Genomic DNA, 16,623 nt, shown 5'->3' on the forward strand with positions numbered 1-16,623 from the left:
AGTCAGGATGGGACACTTACCATCAATAGTGCGAGCGCGACTTGGAACAACGTATCGAGTCCTTGCAAAAGGAACACGTCCAGAATGTGGAAAACGAGATAAAGCGGAAATCGGGCCGTGAATAAAGTTAAAAACCATTGTGCAGCGAACATGTGTGTCTCGACACCGCGATCGCAAAAGTGTTTATAAAGTTCTGGCAACTGGTCCTGCAGGAGGGGATAGGAGAATAATTACAATGTGAAAATGATCATAATGGCTGATAATGAAATTGGAACGCGTTACGAACCTCTATTAATCTATTAAGCTGATAAAATCTCATGTGAAGGTTGTCAAATCGATCCTTGTACAAGTCTCTTAGACCGTAGTCGTACATCAATTTAACCAGAACACAGAAAGCTTGTTCCTCCGGCATCTACAAAAAATACCTAACGTTTTTCTTGTCATTAAATACCCTAATGAATCGACTACTGCGAACGCCGACACGCTTCTTGCGGGTGATAAATTCCGAATGGCGACTACTTACGTGAAGGAGCAAACTAGCGACCAAAAAACTGAGTCCTTGACAATATCCGACTTCTTCGTCGTACACCGCGTACGCTTTGCTTATTCTGTACAAAGAATCTTGTCCCAAGCCACCTGTTTCTTTGAAATAGTCATGGGCGGGAAACGTTCTATTGATGTCTCGCAAAATAACGCTCTCGCAACTACTTTCCTGCACATTTGACGTAACAGAACATCATTATACGAGAATAACGACGCGCGCGTTTTCACACAACGTGTTCACTTACCTTGGTAATTAAAGTTCTGTATCTGTCCATCATTTCTTGTGAATTATCACAATTACTTAAACGTTGCCATACCTCTCCACGCAAAGCTTCGGGGATACCTTGCTTCGCCAGTTTTATAAGAAGTTTCGGACGTTGCTCGTTCACTTGCCAGCTGTCCAGTACCTCAGCCCAGTTAGCTAACTCGCCCGCGGAACAATCCTTCGATACTTCACCCGTGCCGCTCAACATCGGTTCGTCTCCGTCTGTCGACGCGAAAGCTTGAATCAGTACATCTTCTGTCGTATCGAGCAGAGGAAAGTTGCAACTTCTTTCGAAACCTGAATCTATTTCTTCTTTGGGTGTAAGCGTGTCGATGCTAGTCAAGGAAGGTGATCGAATCAATGATGCTAAATTAAGAGCAAGGTTCAATCTGTTCCTGTCTAGTTCTCCCGAAGTTTCTGTACTTTGTACTTCATAGTGAACCTCGGCTCCGTCGCTGGATATTATCTAAAGATATGGATAAAGTCAGGTATGTAGAGAGAGAGAGAGAGAGAGAGAGAGAATCGTAAGAACGTATGGATTCCTTCGAATGAGGCCTTACTTCTTTTGAATTAAGATAAAACTGTTGTACAAGATTTCGTTTATTAAAATACCAAAACCTCTCGTTTTGCGGGAATACTTTGACTAATGTTTCTATTATGAATCTAACTGGTTCTCGTATGCCGCGTATCACTAAATCAACAGCGACTGTCATGTAAATTTTCTCTTCCCTGGGAGTCTCGATATTAAGAGTCTCCAAAGCTGGATCGGCAGGATCCCAGTGTCCAAATATATTGTAACACTGTTTATCTTGTATCAATGGGCCAGTATTAACTTGCTGGAATCAGATTTTATTTGTTACTTCACGCATCGGAACATCGTTGAAATCAGCTAGTTTTGAAAGATGAATTTCACCATTTCAAGCAGCCGCATATCACTATGTTTGACGTTGCGTCCGGGACTAACGAGGACGCCGAAACATCTTTCAACCTCGAGAGTGATTCCTCCTTCCTTACTCGATACTTGTTGGATACTTAAACACACATGTTTAGCCACGTTGCTTCGAAGCTTGAAGCAACTTCTGTCTTTAGGAACTGTACTGAAACCACCCTTTCCATCTTCTTCCTTTATCTCCATCGTTACTTCAAAAATGAATACTCGAGAATTGGTTTTCTCACTGCCGATGTTGAAACCATTAAAATCGCTGCCTGTCAAGGAGCTGGTCATCGATCTTGGTATTCTGTGAAATGCTTTGGAAAAGCATGCAGAAACTTGACCCACCTATGACAGATTATAAACTTGGTACAACTCGACTAAAATATAATGGAAGTTCTACGGGAACGCATGGAACGTACAGCTTCCGGTATGTCGCATCGAAAAACGTGACACTGATAAATGGCAGACTCCAAAGTATCCCCGTGTGACCAAGTGAAGGCAAAGCATGCCGCGCACGGGCCAGTACTTTCGCCACGTGCATAAAACAAGATTCGTTGTACTTCGTAATGTGCGATCGGTTGTTGAGTGGTAGCATCGTATAAACTGTACAGAGGCAACGCGAACATTAACTTAAACGAAGGAAACGGTATTCGTTCGTCCAAGTTCTCATCGACCATACGTACACAACAGAACCTTGAGAACTGCTAGGCACGGACACCGATACTTTGATTCCTAAGTTAAGACATTGTTCCGCATTCAGTATGTTCATGTTCCGTTGAATCTCGCATTCCGATTTTGGTGCATTTATCGTAGCCGATCCCAAATAAGTAACACCATTGAAAATAGTACATTCTTGTTGAACGTGCGCCAAGGAATTTATTTCTACAAACATTTCGGAAGTGTCCGCACAACAGCTTCTGTAGCCGATACAAAAAATATCGATGACGCTTACCTTCGTCGATATAATCCTCTGGTTTCATAATATCTTGCTTTTCGGATGCAACCATACAAGAACTCACATCATAAAATTTACTCTGTCCAACTTTCTTCGTTTTCGGTTGATTTTGCTGTACAGTGCTCACGATTTTATAATCGTTGCCTTCCATTTTCGACTCTTCGGTTAACACCTGTGATACATCATCAGTCAGATAATTGTCTATGCGTAATATAAAAAAATGGCAGATCAAATGAATCACACGAGCCAAACCTCCTGAAGATTATTTTGGAGATCTTCAAGATTGCCGTTATTGGCAATTTTTAACATCGGTACATCGATCAGTGTCTGCTGCTGCTTCCCATTGCTTCTGTCATTTACGAATTCGTATTCATCACTTGTCGCGACAGATTCCATCGATTTAACACTCATACTATCCTCCATAACTATGTCTGGAATGCAGTACGCAAAACTGTTTCATCGCAGCCCCAAAAGAAAGATATGATTATCATTTAATTACATATTTTCACATAACGATTGTGCGCGTACGAATGAGTATACACTTGTAGGTATATATCTCTAGATGCAAAGTACAATTGGATGCAGAAATGATTCGTAAGGAGAAATAACAATAAGTGGTTAACGATGTATTTCGCTACATAACAAATCGGGAGATAAAGCTATTTGTAGAAAGCACGTAACGTTCGTGCCACGATTATGGCACAGCACGAAATCAGAGAAGACTACGATTTCCGACGTAACAATATCCTTTGCTCTGTACTGTCTTTATTTTTGGCAACCAGAGAATACAATCGGAGTAATCAATTCGATTCGAATAATCTGAGCGAATGGGAAGAATTCCAATTTGTAACCAGGATTCACGAGGGTCAATCTCCTAATTATCAGTACGACTCGTTCGAACACGAATAAAATAATATATCGCGTAAGGATCATGAAGGAAAACAAGATTCGCGCGAACAAAGTTTGACATGACAACGTTATAGAGGCACACTCAACTCGTATTCAGAATGTCGACTTGTCGTCAAAGTGTCTCGGATCATCGAAATTGCATTCTCCAGCAAATTTGATCGCGTCTCGATCACTGCCGTTGCTATTTAGTCGTTCGGTTCGATTCTCACCCCCAGTAAAGGACAGGAATTACCCTCTCGCTGGATCCGAAATTTAAAAGGAGCACCGGTGTCTCTTTTTCCGTTAACGTTCATTTAGAGCCGCGGACACAGCTTCATTCCATGATCCACGCATCGGTCTGGCCACACGTTAACGATCCCTCCAATATATCGGTGAAATTTACATGGTTCCATACGCTTTCGAAGCGATTTTCACTTGACAGAAAAGTCAACCTTGGCGTCAGCCATTCGACCGATTCGAGCACTAAAGATCCCGGAAGTCCGCTTCGTTACGAGGAATTGCGGACGACCAGTTTCAGAGCGCGCAATAACTTCAAATCCATTTTACCGTTTGCCTTCTCGTCGCATAAATCAATACTCGTTTTTAATAACGTTTGCTTAATTATCGTGTCGTACATTCTTTGTGAACCATTTATTGTATGTATAAGGAAAGGTAACACCAGGTAACACTTATGTGCGATAAATATTGGATAGACTTCAGGATAATTTGTTCCGTTAGGTACATAAAAATAATGATACGAACAATTCTCATTCGAAGTTTATTGTATCATAGAAAATTGTATAAATCGTGTATACAACAGAGAGAAAATGATTTTTCTGTACATAACAAATTCTTAACATTTACATATGTCGTATAAATCATCACCGGCATCGTGATAATTATAGTATGTTTTACATTTAATGTGAAATTTGAATAAGGAATGGGTTTTCTTTATAAAAATAAGTAAAATAAGAGAATAACACATTTATTTATTTGAAGTACGCGATCTTTTGTTCATTTCTGTTTGGTTGACCAATCCAGACCAATCACAAGTTGCGAGAAGTAACATGGCTGCCTAGTTGGAAAGTTACAATTGGCCAGAGTAGCTCGGTGGACGCGAGTAGACCAATGAAAGCTTTCCATCTAGGCAGCCGTTTCACTTCTCTTGGCTTGTATTTCTATGCTTAAACTACTTGATATACTTGAAGTTGCGAGATCTGTGTAACCATCTCTATTACAGTTTGGTACGAGTCCACGACAGATGGAGCGACCGGTGCCGTTGGACGAGCAGAAGCGGAGCCGAAGTTACAGACAGGTTCAGACGCGTCAGTTAACAGGCGACCTCCGTTCCGTCAATCGTAAGGAAGATTTTGTCTGTAAAAAAGAAGTATCAGGCTCCTGCGTACCGAGAATCGGAATTTTGTGGCTTCTCGAGAGGCAAGTTCGTGATCATGGAAAATGTGAGGATGTGCGAGATCGGCTAGCATCGAGTCGAGCGAGTACGAGTCGAAAACGAGTAAGTACAATTCAGAGCTGACGGCTTTCTTCTCTGGTTCTTTTTTGTAACGAGCGTCGGGTATCATTGATAATGTTTACGATCCGTCGCGTATTCCCCTGTTCGTCTCCTCGTTCATCTATACGGCACGGTTATTGTTTGGTACGTTCGCGAAACTAAGCTCGTGCGTTCGTCGGTACGTCAACGATGAGAGATGAATGGAGAGGTTATAAAGTCAAGACGGAAATTGTCCTGCACCTGCCATCATGAGACGATAGTTTTATATTCTTCGGACCGTTGTCCCTCTACTCGTTTCTTATCTCACAATTAGTGCATCTCGCGTTTCCGACTCGTGTTTCGGAATCTGTAAGAACGTCGGAAGAAGAAAAGTGATAGGACGACAGATTAGACTGCTCGGAATAATTGTTCGCATGAAAGAAGCTACATCCTTGTGTACGCTGTATCGACGCGGTGCACGATCCTCGCGTTTTATGTGTCGCAGATAAAGTCGTATGACAGGGGGAGGAACAGCGTATGGTTGCAGAAACTCCCTCGGGAAATACGAAAATTGATATCTCCGGATCTATCATGCCAATGGGCTGACCGATGAAAACGATGTAGCGATCGTTTATTGTCATGCAATTTTATCTTCACGAGAGCTCACTGCGATCATTCACGCGCCGTTTCCATCCGGCTGCGTACTCACCGTGCACATCTCCCGAATCCCAAAAATAGCTGAAACCATTTTCGTACACGTATTATCGTTTGTTTCGTGGATTTTTTCCCGCGTGGAACGTGAGTGCACGCCGAGAGAGGTTACTCGAGGCCGGGAACGCCGGGATACGCACGTTTGCTCGGTGTTCTCAATCGAGTGCACACCTCGTTAAGTTATGTAAATGCATCGCGGCAAGTGACACGTGATAGCCAGTTTGTTTAAACAAAGTGCAACGGTATTAAATTATGTGGTTCGTGAAACTTCATCCTCATTCTTTATCGTTCTTGCCCGCGGTACAGACAATTACGTACGATTGAGGAATCGAACGGTTCCTCTCTAATTCATGATTTCATGTCCCTTTCGATTGTGTCGCATTCTCGCGATTGCGAACCACTCGCAAGGACTGTGTTCGATGCTGTCCATAAAACGTCTGTGGACATAGACCGATTCGTTTTTTGCCGGACTCTTCTCTCTTCTCCTAGAGTCGAGCCGAAGTTTTTTACAGAGTGATCCGTCTGTACCGGAACATGTAATTCCTCTTATCGCGTTTTAAGCTACTGATCGAGCATCGCGATATTTTTCTCTTCGATGAATGTACATTGGTTGTCAGAAATTGTTCAGATAAAAATCGGTAGTAGCAGATTGATTGAGATATCGTTTATTGATTCATTCTTCGTACATTTTTTATTTGACATACGAGCACAGATATCGTGGGAAACGTAAATACGACGCTCGAGCATTCTGTAATCATCCGATAATAATCGACGGTTCCTGAAACATTAATTGTTCTCTTTTATTGTTATCGATGACGCATCGTGATACTGGAAATTGTTTCTGCTTTCTCGTCTAGCAAAAATCGAAGAATTTCGTCACTTAAATCTACTTATTGTAAAGATAATGGAGGAAGGAAATAGAGGATTCTAAACGTTTTCTGGAACGTTATCTTATCGTTCTTAATTAAGAATACCCCCACCTCTTTCGTACAACGCGTATAAATATTCTAATATCGTTTGCGGTGAGCAGTGCAAATCCTCTGATTCGCATTTCGCGTTTCCACCGTGCTCGTGGAAAGCTATAAACTTGGTTTTTGTTTCTCATTAACGAACCACGAGTCTGCGTGGAAAGTTTGATCAGCTTAGAAGCGTCGTGGTGGTCTTCGATTCGAAACTAGATTAGATGCCGTTCTACAAGTACGTGCGTATACATATTTCAAACGGAATACATTGTTAACGGGCTACAGATTTTTATACAGAAATACACTGTGACGATTTCGTCGACGATAAACGAGCTGCATCGCGTTCATTTTTACGCTTCCCTTGCTACGCGATCCAACTATTGTAATAGACCGCGTTCGGTGTGAATGGTCGTGGCGATTCACTGATTCCTAAGTCTTAACAATTCATCGTCGCTACCGATTGCGTCTCTAGAGACCCGATGCTCGCGTCGAGTGTTGCGGTCACCTACTTTGCAGCAGCCTGAAACTCGACTCCGGGAAGAGCGCGTTCATTTTCGCTTGCTCGCGTTTCCAGCCGCAATTAACATTTTTCAAAACAATTCACGTCGACAGGCTGTACCACCGGTTCAACGACAGATGTTGCGCAGGGTGTCCCGAACTTGTTAAACGCTTACAACGAAGGAAAGTATGTTGTATAAAGTTTCCCAGGAAGCGCTTTGTTACGGAGTTGTTAACAAATATTGTGTACGCGAAACGAGTAACTCCGCGTTATCTGTTGAACCCGGTGTACCTCAAGCCAGGCCCGAAGGGTCCCTCGATCTTACTCCTCTCGTTTCTTGTTGTTTGTTCCGAAACGAGAGGGCCGAAGAATCAGAGCAAAGAATTAAAAATGTGATTATCGAAACTCAGTAAAATTGAATCTCTTCGTTGTTAACCTTTACTGTCAAGCTTGCATCCCAGCGCGCAGGCAGCACTTCGAAATGTGTCTTCAAAAATGTTTTTTCATCGCGTTCACACTCGTTCCACGCGTACAGTACTTGTTTATAACGCTGTAACGAAGCGTTTCCTCGTAAACTTCGCATACAATTTTCTCTTCTTTTTAATTGGGACACTACCCTGTACGTTCTATAGATTTCAAAGTCGCATGAACGTAGCTATTGAAAGTGTCAAAAAAGATACGGTGACAGTGGTTCGCGAACGTTCACGCGGTTCCCAGATCGTTGCTCGTTCCTGTAAGTTTGTTTTTTATCTACTAAACACGATCGCCCGTGATCATCGCGTGTAAGAAACATTCGCTGCTCACGCTTGTTCCTCAAGTATCGCGGTAGAACACAAGACGTTCCATCGCATCGACGCTGCGGATCGTGTGTGTGCAAGTAGTTCTCTTTATACGCGATAAGTAGAGCAGGGGACGTTAGCGTTAGTGCCCGAGATTAGCGTACGAGTTCGGAATTAATCCTTTTGACGACCAATCGGACTTGGACGTCCCGAATCTAATTGTACATGGTATATATGAATTGCTGTCTTTCGTGCGTTCGTTGTATCTTTTAAAAGATCTAGGAAGAACTTTCTTCATTCGTTTAAACGACATTTACGTATTTTCCCACGATCGATACTTCGGCCGCTTTTTGATCAGAGTCACGAGATGTGTACACGCGTCGAAAAAGGTATGAAATCTGAGAGGTCTCTCTGTAGATTTACTATTCCTCGAAAGCGGTTCTGGAAGTGAAACAGAAACCCAAACGTTAACGATTCCGATCGGTTTTTTTTTATAGTTCTCTTGTGAGAGGTTCCAGAACCGTGGCCCTCGGATCGTTACAGACAATAACGTTGAAAAGACTCGGACACGTATTGCCCGGTTAACGTCTGATACGAAACACTGTCACGTTTCCTCGTAGTTTTTGTTACGTGATGGGCCGGTTTAATTTGCAGTCTCGGTGACCACGATGGCGTGCACGAGTAATTGCCATTTCTGAGTGTCGGCACCGAGAGAGGATTGCGGAAGGCCACGCCACGTCCGTGTACGTTACGATGTCGGTGAAGCTCCGAACGAGACCCGCCCAGCCGGCTTCAAGTGTTCAGCTTCGTCGCTCGAGATCATCGAACAGCCTGTGAAGCAGAGTTCGCCGTAGAAAGAGAAAGAGGGAAGGGAGGATCGTGGAACTGCCTTTTTTAGCAGAGTAGAATTCTTACGATATTTTGGTAAATATTGAACGCGGTCAGTGGGGGACGACGGAGGAGAGTTCGGTTTGCACCGGGAGCGGATTCGCGTTAAATGCTCGTATTTAGTGCACGATTGCCGCTCTGCCCGCGCGTGCTGTGTACCGCGCACCGGTTCTCAAGGATCTCTTGAAATAAAAGGCTGGAGGATACCGAACGTTCTCCGGTCAGCTTTCGATCACCACGAGTGAACGAGTCGCGGTCAAAGTGAAGTGTTTCGGTCTCAGTGAGATGGCCTTCATGATGAAGAAGAAGAAGTACAAATTCTCGGTGGAGGTCGGTCTGGAGGAACTTACCGCGGTGCCGTTCGTGAACGCAGTGCTGTTTGCGAAGCTCAGACTCCTCGACGGCGGTTCCTTCATCGACAACTCGACGAGGTAAGCGATACGAGATATTTTTTTTTCTATCGAGCTGCCGCATACGAAAACTGCGGCACTCGTACTTTCAATTCGTCTCCATTACCTTTCGCCATAATTAGACTGCGGATGTTTTATGCTATCAGTTTAAAAGACATCCTTCGAACAAATGATGGTTTCGTTATTCTTTGAAACATTGAAATATCCATTCAGCTTTTCATTTCCTACATAGTTTTACATGTTGAAGTGCAACATTTATCATTTTCGTATTTTCTTGTGAATGTATAAAATCCGCTGTCTAATAATAATGGTATTTCAAAACTTCGTGTCATCGTTCACCGACCCGGTATTTAGTTTCCGTTGAAAGTAAATCACCGGAAGGTTGTCGGAAACTCGCTAAAACTAGGATTCACGGATATCAGCCGTGAATGAGTCATGGTCCCATAGACGTAGATTTAATACCACCCCGCGAAGGGTGCCTAAAGTCTAAAACTAGGTAACGAGGTTTCGGACTCTTTCGTATAATATAACGTAGATACCTCGTTCGAGCGTGAGTACGCGAAATTTGACAATGTTATTATACCGCCACGGCTTGCGTTACCATTTCGCCGTTTCTTTAATTGGACGAGTTCTATCGCTAAATGTGTAACAGTTTCTTCCGTCAATGGGTAAGGCAGGAATAGAACAGCCTTTGCGAATATGAAATTAGTGATCTTTTTGACGTCGTTCTGTTTATTACTTCCTGGTAAGGAAAAAGTAATGTAACACGGTACACAGTATGTACGATACCAGCTGATGGAAATTACCTTCTGTATTTTAATCGCGCCGACGATTACGAAAGTGGAAGCAGACTTTCGAATAGTCATCGATGGACAGCGGATTCCGATGCATTTACATATGCATCTGGACGTGTAGAACGTCAAACATACTATAGTAAGCGTCGTTATTTGTTCAGAAATTAAGAGAAATCAGATTTTATTTCCTAAATCGATATCGTTGCATTTTGCATAAAACGAGATTGGAGATGGAATCGAGGACGAGGACCCGTTTTTAATTGCGTCCCCTTTGGAAACGACGCGAGAACAGTGACAGATCTATACAGCCTCGTTCGTCAGGTTTTCTATAGTTTCCCAAAGATCATTTGAAACGAGAGACGTCGCCGGAGCGATAACATATCGGTTGCGATTCAATGAAACGCTTTAACGCGGGTGTAAAGTTACGTTTTCCTCGAGCCGTGTTTCTCGGGACCGGCTCAGACACGATTCGATCGTTCTCCGCCTTCCACCCATCATCGATCGATGTTCAACCGCGTTATTTCATCGTCGCTCGTCTCGAATCTCAAAAGGACTCTTTACCCAAGAAGCTAATACGGTTTACGTCGGATCGCGTGGCTCCTTCGACCCAGCGGGGGACATGTAGAGCGCACGTGGACGAGATGCACGCGACATAAATTCTCCGCCACGGCTCCGTAAACGATATTTCTTGTGTTACATCGCGATTCACCGGACGCGTGTGCCTCGATTAAAGCGGATGCCCGACGAGAAAGGATCAATTCTGTCTCGTCGACGCCTCATGCTCGTTAAAGAAAAATAAGATTTCCGTCGTCGTTCCGCGATACGGAAAACGCGTAAGAATTATCGAAACATCTTTCGCGAGCGAGCAACTCCAAACGGGCGGAAATTCCTAATTACTATCGAGAACGAATTTAATGGCCGCTTTAAGCGACGCTGCGCGTCGCTCGCGACTTTTATATGAGAAAAGTAAATCAGACACGAGCCGTTTTACTCTTGCGATTCCTACTGTAAAAATGCGCTCGAGTTTCGCTCTATGAAATCGTAATTGGAGAGACGCGAACGACGTTTCACGGGCATCGACCTGATTACGACGAATCGTGGCAGACTGTACCATTGAGAATTAGCACGGTCTATCACGTCGGAAAGTGGGAGTGAAGGAAGAAACGCTCGGCATTGTGTCTCGAAGTTTCGCGTCGTTTCGGTTTATCTGTAGTCCCCTTGGCACGGTCTAAAATCGATGCGACTAGTCATTTCGCGGGAACGAAATCAGCGAACAAAATGAGTCACGTATTTGGGAATACCGGAAGCTGGATCGGTGCCAGGAACGGTCTTCTCGTTTCGCAGAGAATTTCGTGCGAGAATTTTGTTGTTTCACGTTTTCGCTCACTTAACGCCCCCGAATCAGAAAATTTGTTTGCGGAAAACGGTTCTTGCTTATTTTCTATGCTAATCGGGAAGAACGACGATCGAGCGATGTCAATCGTATCTTCGAAGGTTTCGTATTCCTTTGCATGTCGCGTGCATCCTGCGTTTTTTTTTTTTAGAATATTTAAAATTCTCATGACTTCGCATGAACGCATCCGCGGTCTAGTAATTAATGACTTTCTCGTCGCTGTATGCCCGAGTTCCGTTGGATTTCACCTGCTTTCAGAAAGGAATCTCGACAGTTTTTCCCCACCGCGTGTCACGCGGACGACCTTCAGGTGAAAGGACCTTCGATAAAATGGGAACGATCCGAAGTGGATTCGATGCATTTATAACACGTTCAGTTATCTATGCAGTACACATCGGTGTATCGTATAAAACTGTTCAGATAGAATTTTCCTATACGTTCGCAGAGACTGTTCGTCTCCGAATTCCTAAATTTTCCTCGATTCCCTTATCCCCTTAATGCACTCACCCGAGAAAACTTGAGTTTTGAGAAGACAGTTCTTTTCCGCGTCTTTGACTTGTGAGACCTACAGTTTTAAATGATTTTCCTACATGAATACAACCGAATATACTCAGAACACTTTACTCTCGATTTATTGTATATAAACATTATATTTATTTAAGTAAAAATGATTCAATGTATTGATCACTCTCATTTTTGACCTGTGCATTAAGGGGTTAAGGAACCTTAGGGTTGAATCTTTTACAAATTCCGATTGGCCTTTAATCGCGTTAGAAAACACGGTCTTCCTTTCTCCGCTGCTTTTGTGGAAGCGCGGTGTATTTACGAAGAAGTCATTACAGAGGAAACACGATTCCTCCGGATCTATGTCAGTGAGACCGATTGAAGTTTCTACGAGATTTCTCTCAGTGGTCTATAGAGTTCAGCCACAAACGTAAGGTATATCCTCGTTAGAACTTGCGGACCAAGGGAAATTCGAGCAACCGATGTGTAAAGAATCCTTGCTAACTTTACAGTAGAAAACCAAATAAATTTAGCTGCGTACTATCGTTTTCTTAAGGTCGTATGAATCCATACATAGAAACAATAACAGAGTATTAAAATTTTAACAATTACTAGATGTTACATGGACAAATTGTAGAAATTTTAAAATTAAAAGTCAATTTCGAGGATGACTCGTATAACTTTTTAACTTTGTACCGTTCAAAGATTCTTTGCCGTTGTTCATTTTATTCAAGAACTGACATTGATACACGGTACAACAACCGAGTCCTGACGTTATTTGTATTACGCGCATCGTTACACGGCAGACTGTGGCGTCTCTCATAGAGGTTTTCGTGATGCATCGCCCCGGGAGAGGGAAGGGTTGAGGTCGAGGGAAATCGCGGGGTCTGCGAGGGACAAGGTAATCCCCGTCGAGGGGAGAACATTACGACAAACGAATCGCAAGCTGGCAACGCGATTCATTCGTCGTAGGAAGCGACGCGCGCAATCAGATCGAGATAAGCGTTTCGATTTAACGTCAGAAGCGGTCGACTGGTTTCCCAGCGACTGGTCTACCTTGAACCATGACCTTACTTCGAAATCGGCCGCTGGACGTCTGGTAAAAGCACCGGGTGTAGAGCGACGAGGACGAGCGAGAAGGCGTTCAAAATTGGGTGCCGAGAACTTGGATGCCAAACGATTTCGCGTCCCAGATATGATCGGATCGCGAATACTGAAATCCAGCATTTTTCGTTTCGTATTGCGACGATACGAAACGACGTGAAAAACGAAAGGAACGTGAAAACAAGTGTCCCCGACGTTTCACAAAATATGAAACAGTGGGCAGACCAGCCGGTCTTTACACTAAATACCGCATTGTCAGTTGCACGCGCGTCGTGGCCTGAATTCATACCGCGCGCTAAACGACTCCGTTTCACCTATCGTGGCCACAATTTTTGTCCGTCTCATCCCAGCGTACGGATTCTTGGCGATCATCCGAGGAAGCTGTGTGGTCGTGAAACGTATACGCGGTCTTGTATCGAACGATCGAAGCGCGTGTCTATGAACGAGGTGGGGTACGCGAGAGCAATTAAAGCGATGGGACACGTTCGAAGACGCACTCTCGTGACCCTTTCAAGTCGATGGAAATCAAAGTAAATGGTTATCTCGGATGTCTCCCCGGCCATGGGATTGCGGGCTCGTGCTCTCTGTCCCTTTCCCCTCTGCAAATGTGTGCACAATGTTATACGATCCAAGGGCGCGACGACACATCGACGTAATCGTTCCCGTGGATACACGCAGAAACATTCTGTCTCGGCCGGAGCGTTGTAATCGGGTGTTTCCTCATCATGACGCATTGAAGCGGTGTCAAGTCCTCCACCGTGCTCTGCTCGCTTCCATGCCCGGGACACACCGGACGACAGGACATTGTCCATTATCATCGGTACCCTCGCGTGTCTCTTCTGTTTATCTCTCTTCGCGACCCGCTCCGTCTCCCTCTCTGCTCCATGGTTCTCCGCCGGCAGATCAAACGCGCGTCTCTTTCGATCTTCGCGCCTCCGGAATCGGAACACGAGGATCGTATACTTTCTCGTACCTCCGGAGAGAATCGCGTTTCTCTTTCGACGTCTCTCACTGTCGCTTTTCTTTCCAATAGACTCCAGAGTAATAAAACATGAAAGAGAGATCTCTCGGTCTATTCTGACTACCGTCGATACGCACGTTTGTATTCTGGTACTTTTAACGGTCTCAGAATTTCGTCGACCATCGTTGAACAATGAATAGGCAACGGAATCGATGAAGAAAGAGGAGTAGAAGAGGGGATCGTAAAGAAAGAAAGGAGGCGCAGCGAAAGAAGATTTGTGAGGAAAAGTACGGGAGGGTAGGAAGTTTCGTTTGTCGATGCCGGATCGTGGGCTTCGCTCGAGTGGCAGAGAAGCTCTGGCCGAAGCACGAGAGTAAACGAAGGGTGAAACTCTGAGAAAAAGGAAGCCGAAGTATACGCGGAACGAGTTCAGACTCGGACGACACGGGCCGATTATGACGACACCGATTATTTCATATTGATATTAGATATACGAGATTTGTTGTCCAAATTTCGTTGCAAACACTTGGGTCTGTTCTTGACATTTTCGTCGACGAACGCTTTCTCTTCGCATAATAGCGAGATAAATCTTGTTAAAAAGAGACAAACGAGACGAGGATTGTGGACCAATGAAATCGGGCATCTTAATTGCAGCTTTCAAGGCAAATGGTTGAATCGAAATTGAGGGAAATTAGGTAATATATCTCTTTGCGGGGTTCCTAACGTGTACCGACTCGTCCAATGAATATTCAAAGCAGGAGAATCCTTGTTCGAGAACTACCTTAACGCACATAAACCTGACCGCGGGATTTACACGCTCGTTTGCACTATCTTTCGAGATCGCGATATTATTCGAAAGGTAAGACGAGCCTCCCGACGAGCGCCTTTCGACTTCCTCGGACGAATCTGCGGCCGACGTTAGAACCGCTAATTAAAGAAAACGTCTTTGAAGGAGATAAAATAGCAGAGCGAGTAACGGTGAAGAGTAAACGTGGAGCAGGAGAGAGACGACGAAGTACCATCTCTGGCTCAAAGCTCCTCGTACTCAAGTATTTACATCGCGACGAACGCGAGGAATATTCAGTACGCTCTTAACGTAACGAGTCTTTCTATACCGAGGCGACTACTAGAAATTTTAATTTCTTAGTTCCTCCCGGGTTTTGGCACCGAGAACGAGCCTTGCGATCGTGCCCGCGTTCTCGCGTACGCGAGATCGAGGCGCACGTAACGCGTTACGGGACAAGGTAAACGAACGAATTAAAAAAGAAAAAGACGGGGATCGAGCCGGTTTGGGACAGCGGTTCTTCTCCGGCTCCTCGGAGCCGTCGTTCTTCGGGGAGAACGGATCGATCGAGGTCCGGCTCGATGAAATCTCTTGCCAACTCGGCCATCTCGCACGGAGTTCCGACGGCTTCGGCACTCGCGCGATTCTCTCCGATTCCGTCGAAGCGCCGAGGAATGTAGGCTAACGTGTTCCCCCCCGCTCATGGTTCGTTTTTCCTCGTGCCCGGAACCAGCGGAAAAGCTGAATGAAAGAGGGAACGGTCGAAAGAGAAAAGAGAGCGCGGGGACGATCGGGCGGCGGTTCTCGCGCAGCCGCCGAGCACCACAGAAGTTCAAACGATCGAACGGACCACCCACGCAAAACGTCTCCTCTTCTGGCTCGGTTCGCGCGAGAGCCACGTGATTCCTCCGAATCCACGGATGGAGATTGACCTCTCCGATTTCAAGTACGGTTTATTAATACGTCGTCGGGCTAGTAATTCCGAATTTCATCTATTACTTACACACGCGTTACGTTTTTATTACTATGTTACGTTTCATCGAGAGCTCACGCGTGCGATGATAGTGATCTCTCGCTTTTGAGCTCCATAGCGTTCGTCGAGCCGACGCACGTGTTCTCGTCGAAAGATTTTAGGGTAAAAAAGCCTGAATTCAGATTTCGTAGAAAAATCCGCAGCCCGGTCATAACATAATCCTGCGAGTCGTTGCGAAGACCTTCGGGTTTTCGCGGAAGCACGTAGAGCCGAAGAGCCACGCCAAGAAATAGAATCTTTTTACGGCGGGCTCGCGGACTCCGCTCGCGCTCGTCGAAGTGCAATGCCAAATAATTACAGGGTCGGAAGGATTTTCAGTGTCGATCGGCCGACCTTGGCCGAGCTTCTGCTCTCGGATATTCACGGGTGCAGCGGCGTACACGTGCGCCCTTGACAGACTGAAGTTCCCGTGGAGATTAATTCGCTCTCCGTCCTCCTCGTTCTCGAACTCGGCCAGTCGTCGCCGAACCGAAGGAACTTGTTCTTCGCGTAGGATACGCGGTATTCCGAGTACCACGGCGAGCGTCGAACTTGTCACACGTGTCCGAAACTTTTCGCCGGGGTGAGGGTCCGATAGACAGCCGTGTACTGAATCGGTTTTTGTGGATTGAAAGAGAAGAGATTGTTCGTTCGTGGGTGTCCCTTCAGTTCGGCAGGGACGTGAGTCGAGTGAGCCAGGGCCCGGTGCCAAGCCACCGTTTCCAGCATCAATCGTTCGACCTTG

At 45.0% G+C, this 16,623-nt stretch overlaps 2 protein-coding genes across 7 annotated transcripts in view; one reads left to right on the plus strand and one right to left on the minus strand.

The window, feature by feature from the left end:
• Window positions 1–4,094, minus strand: part of GAPcenA (GTPase activating protein and centrosome-associated) — a 9,335-nt gene extending 5,241 nt beyond the window's left edge. For 2 of the 5 annotated variants that reach the window (XM_018025408.2, XM_018025407.2), the window contains exons 1-12: window positions 3,694–4,094; window positions 2,950–3,148; window positions 2,695–2,869; window positions 2,426–2,624; window positions 2,162–2,345; window positions 1,722–2,087; window positions 1,369–1,644; window positions 1,106–1,274; window positions 789–1,030; window positions 524–712; window positions 287–412; window positions 21–206 (exon numbers count right to left, since the gene is read on the minus strand). In XM_018025408.2, coding sequence (XP_017880897.1) covers window positions 21–206; window positions 287–412; window positions 524–712; window positions 789–1,030; window positions 1,106–1,274; window positions 1,369–1,644; window positions 1,722–2,087; window positions 2,162–2,345; window positions 2,426–2,624; window positions 2,695–2,869; window positions 2,950–3,148; window positions 3,694–3,737 — 2,355 coding nt within the window. In that variant the 5' untranslated portion in view covers window positions 3,738–4,094. The remainder of the gene's footprint in view (window positions 1–20; window positions 207–286; window positions 413–523; window positions 713–788; window positions 1,031–1,105; window positions 1,275–1,368; window positions 1,645–1,721; window positions 2,088–2,161; window positions 2,346–2,425; window positions 2,625–2,694; window positions 2,870–2,949; window positions 3,149–3,693) is intronic. The other 3 variants (XM_018025410.2, XM_018025411.2, XM_018025409.2) reach the window with 3 other exon arrangements.
• Window positions 4,095–4,869: 775 nt separating this feature from the next.
• The window catches only part of LOC108625426 (protein FAM102B), a 40,582-nt gene continuing 28,828 nt past the window's right edge, over window positions 4,870–16,623 (plus strand). Inside the window, exons 1-2 of one of the 2 annotated variants that reach the window (XM_018025471.2) lie at window positions 4,870–5,101; window positions 8,683–9,347. In XM_018025471.2, coding sequence (XP_017880960.1) covers window positions 9,202–9,347 — 146 coding nt within the window. In that variant the 5' untranslated portion in view covers window positions 4,870–5,101; window positions 8,683–9,201. Of the gene's footprint in view, window positions 5,102–8,682; window positions 9,348–16,623 lie in introns of those variants that run through there. The other variant, XM_026813857.1, reaches the window with a different exon arrangement.

Source organism: Ceratina calcarata, unplaced genomic scaffold, assembly GCF_001652005.2.
Source record: "Ceratina calcarata isolate Rehan_Ccalc_2016 unplaced genomic scaffold, ASM165200v1 scaffold351.2, whole genome shotgun sequence".
Taxonomy (NCBI): Eukaryota; Metazoa; Arthropoda; class Insecta; order Hymenoptera; family Apidae; genus Ceratina; species Ceratina calcarata.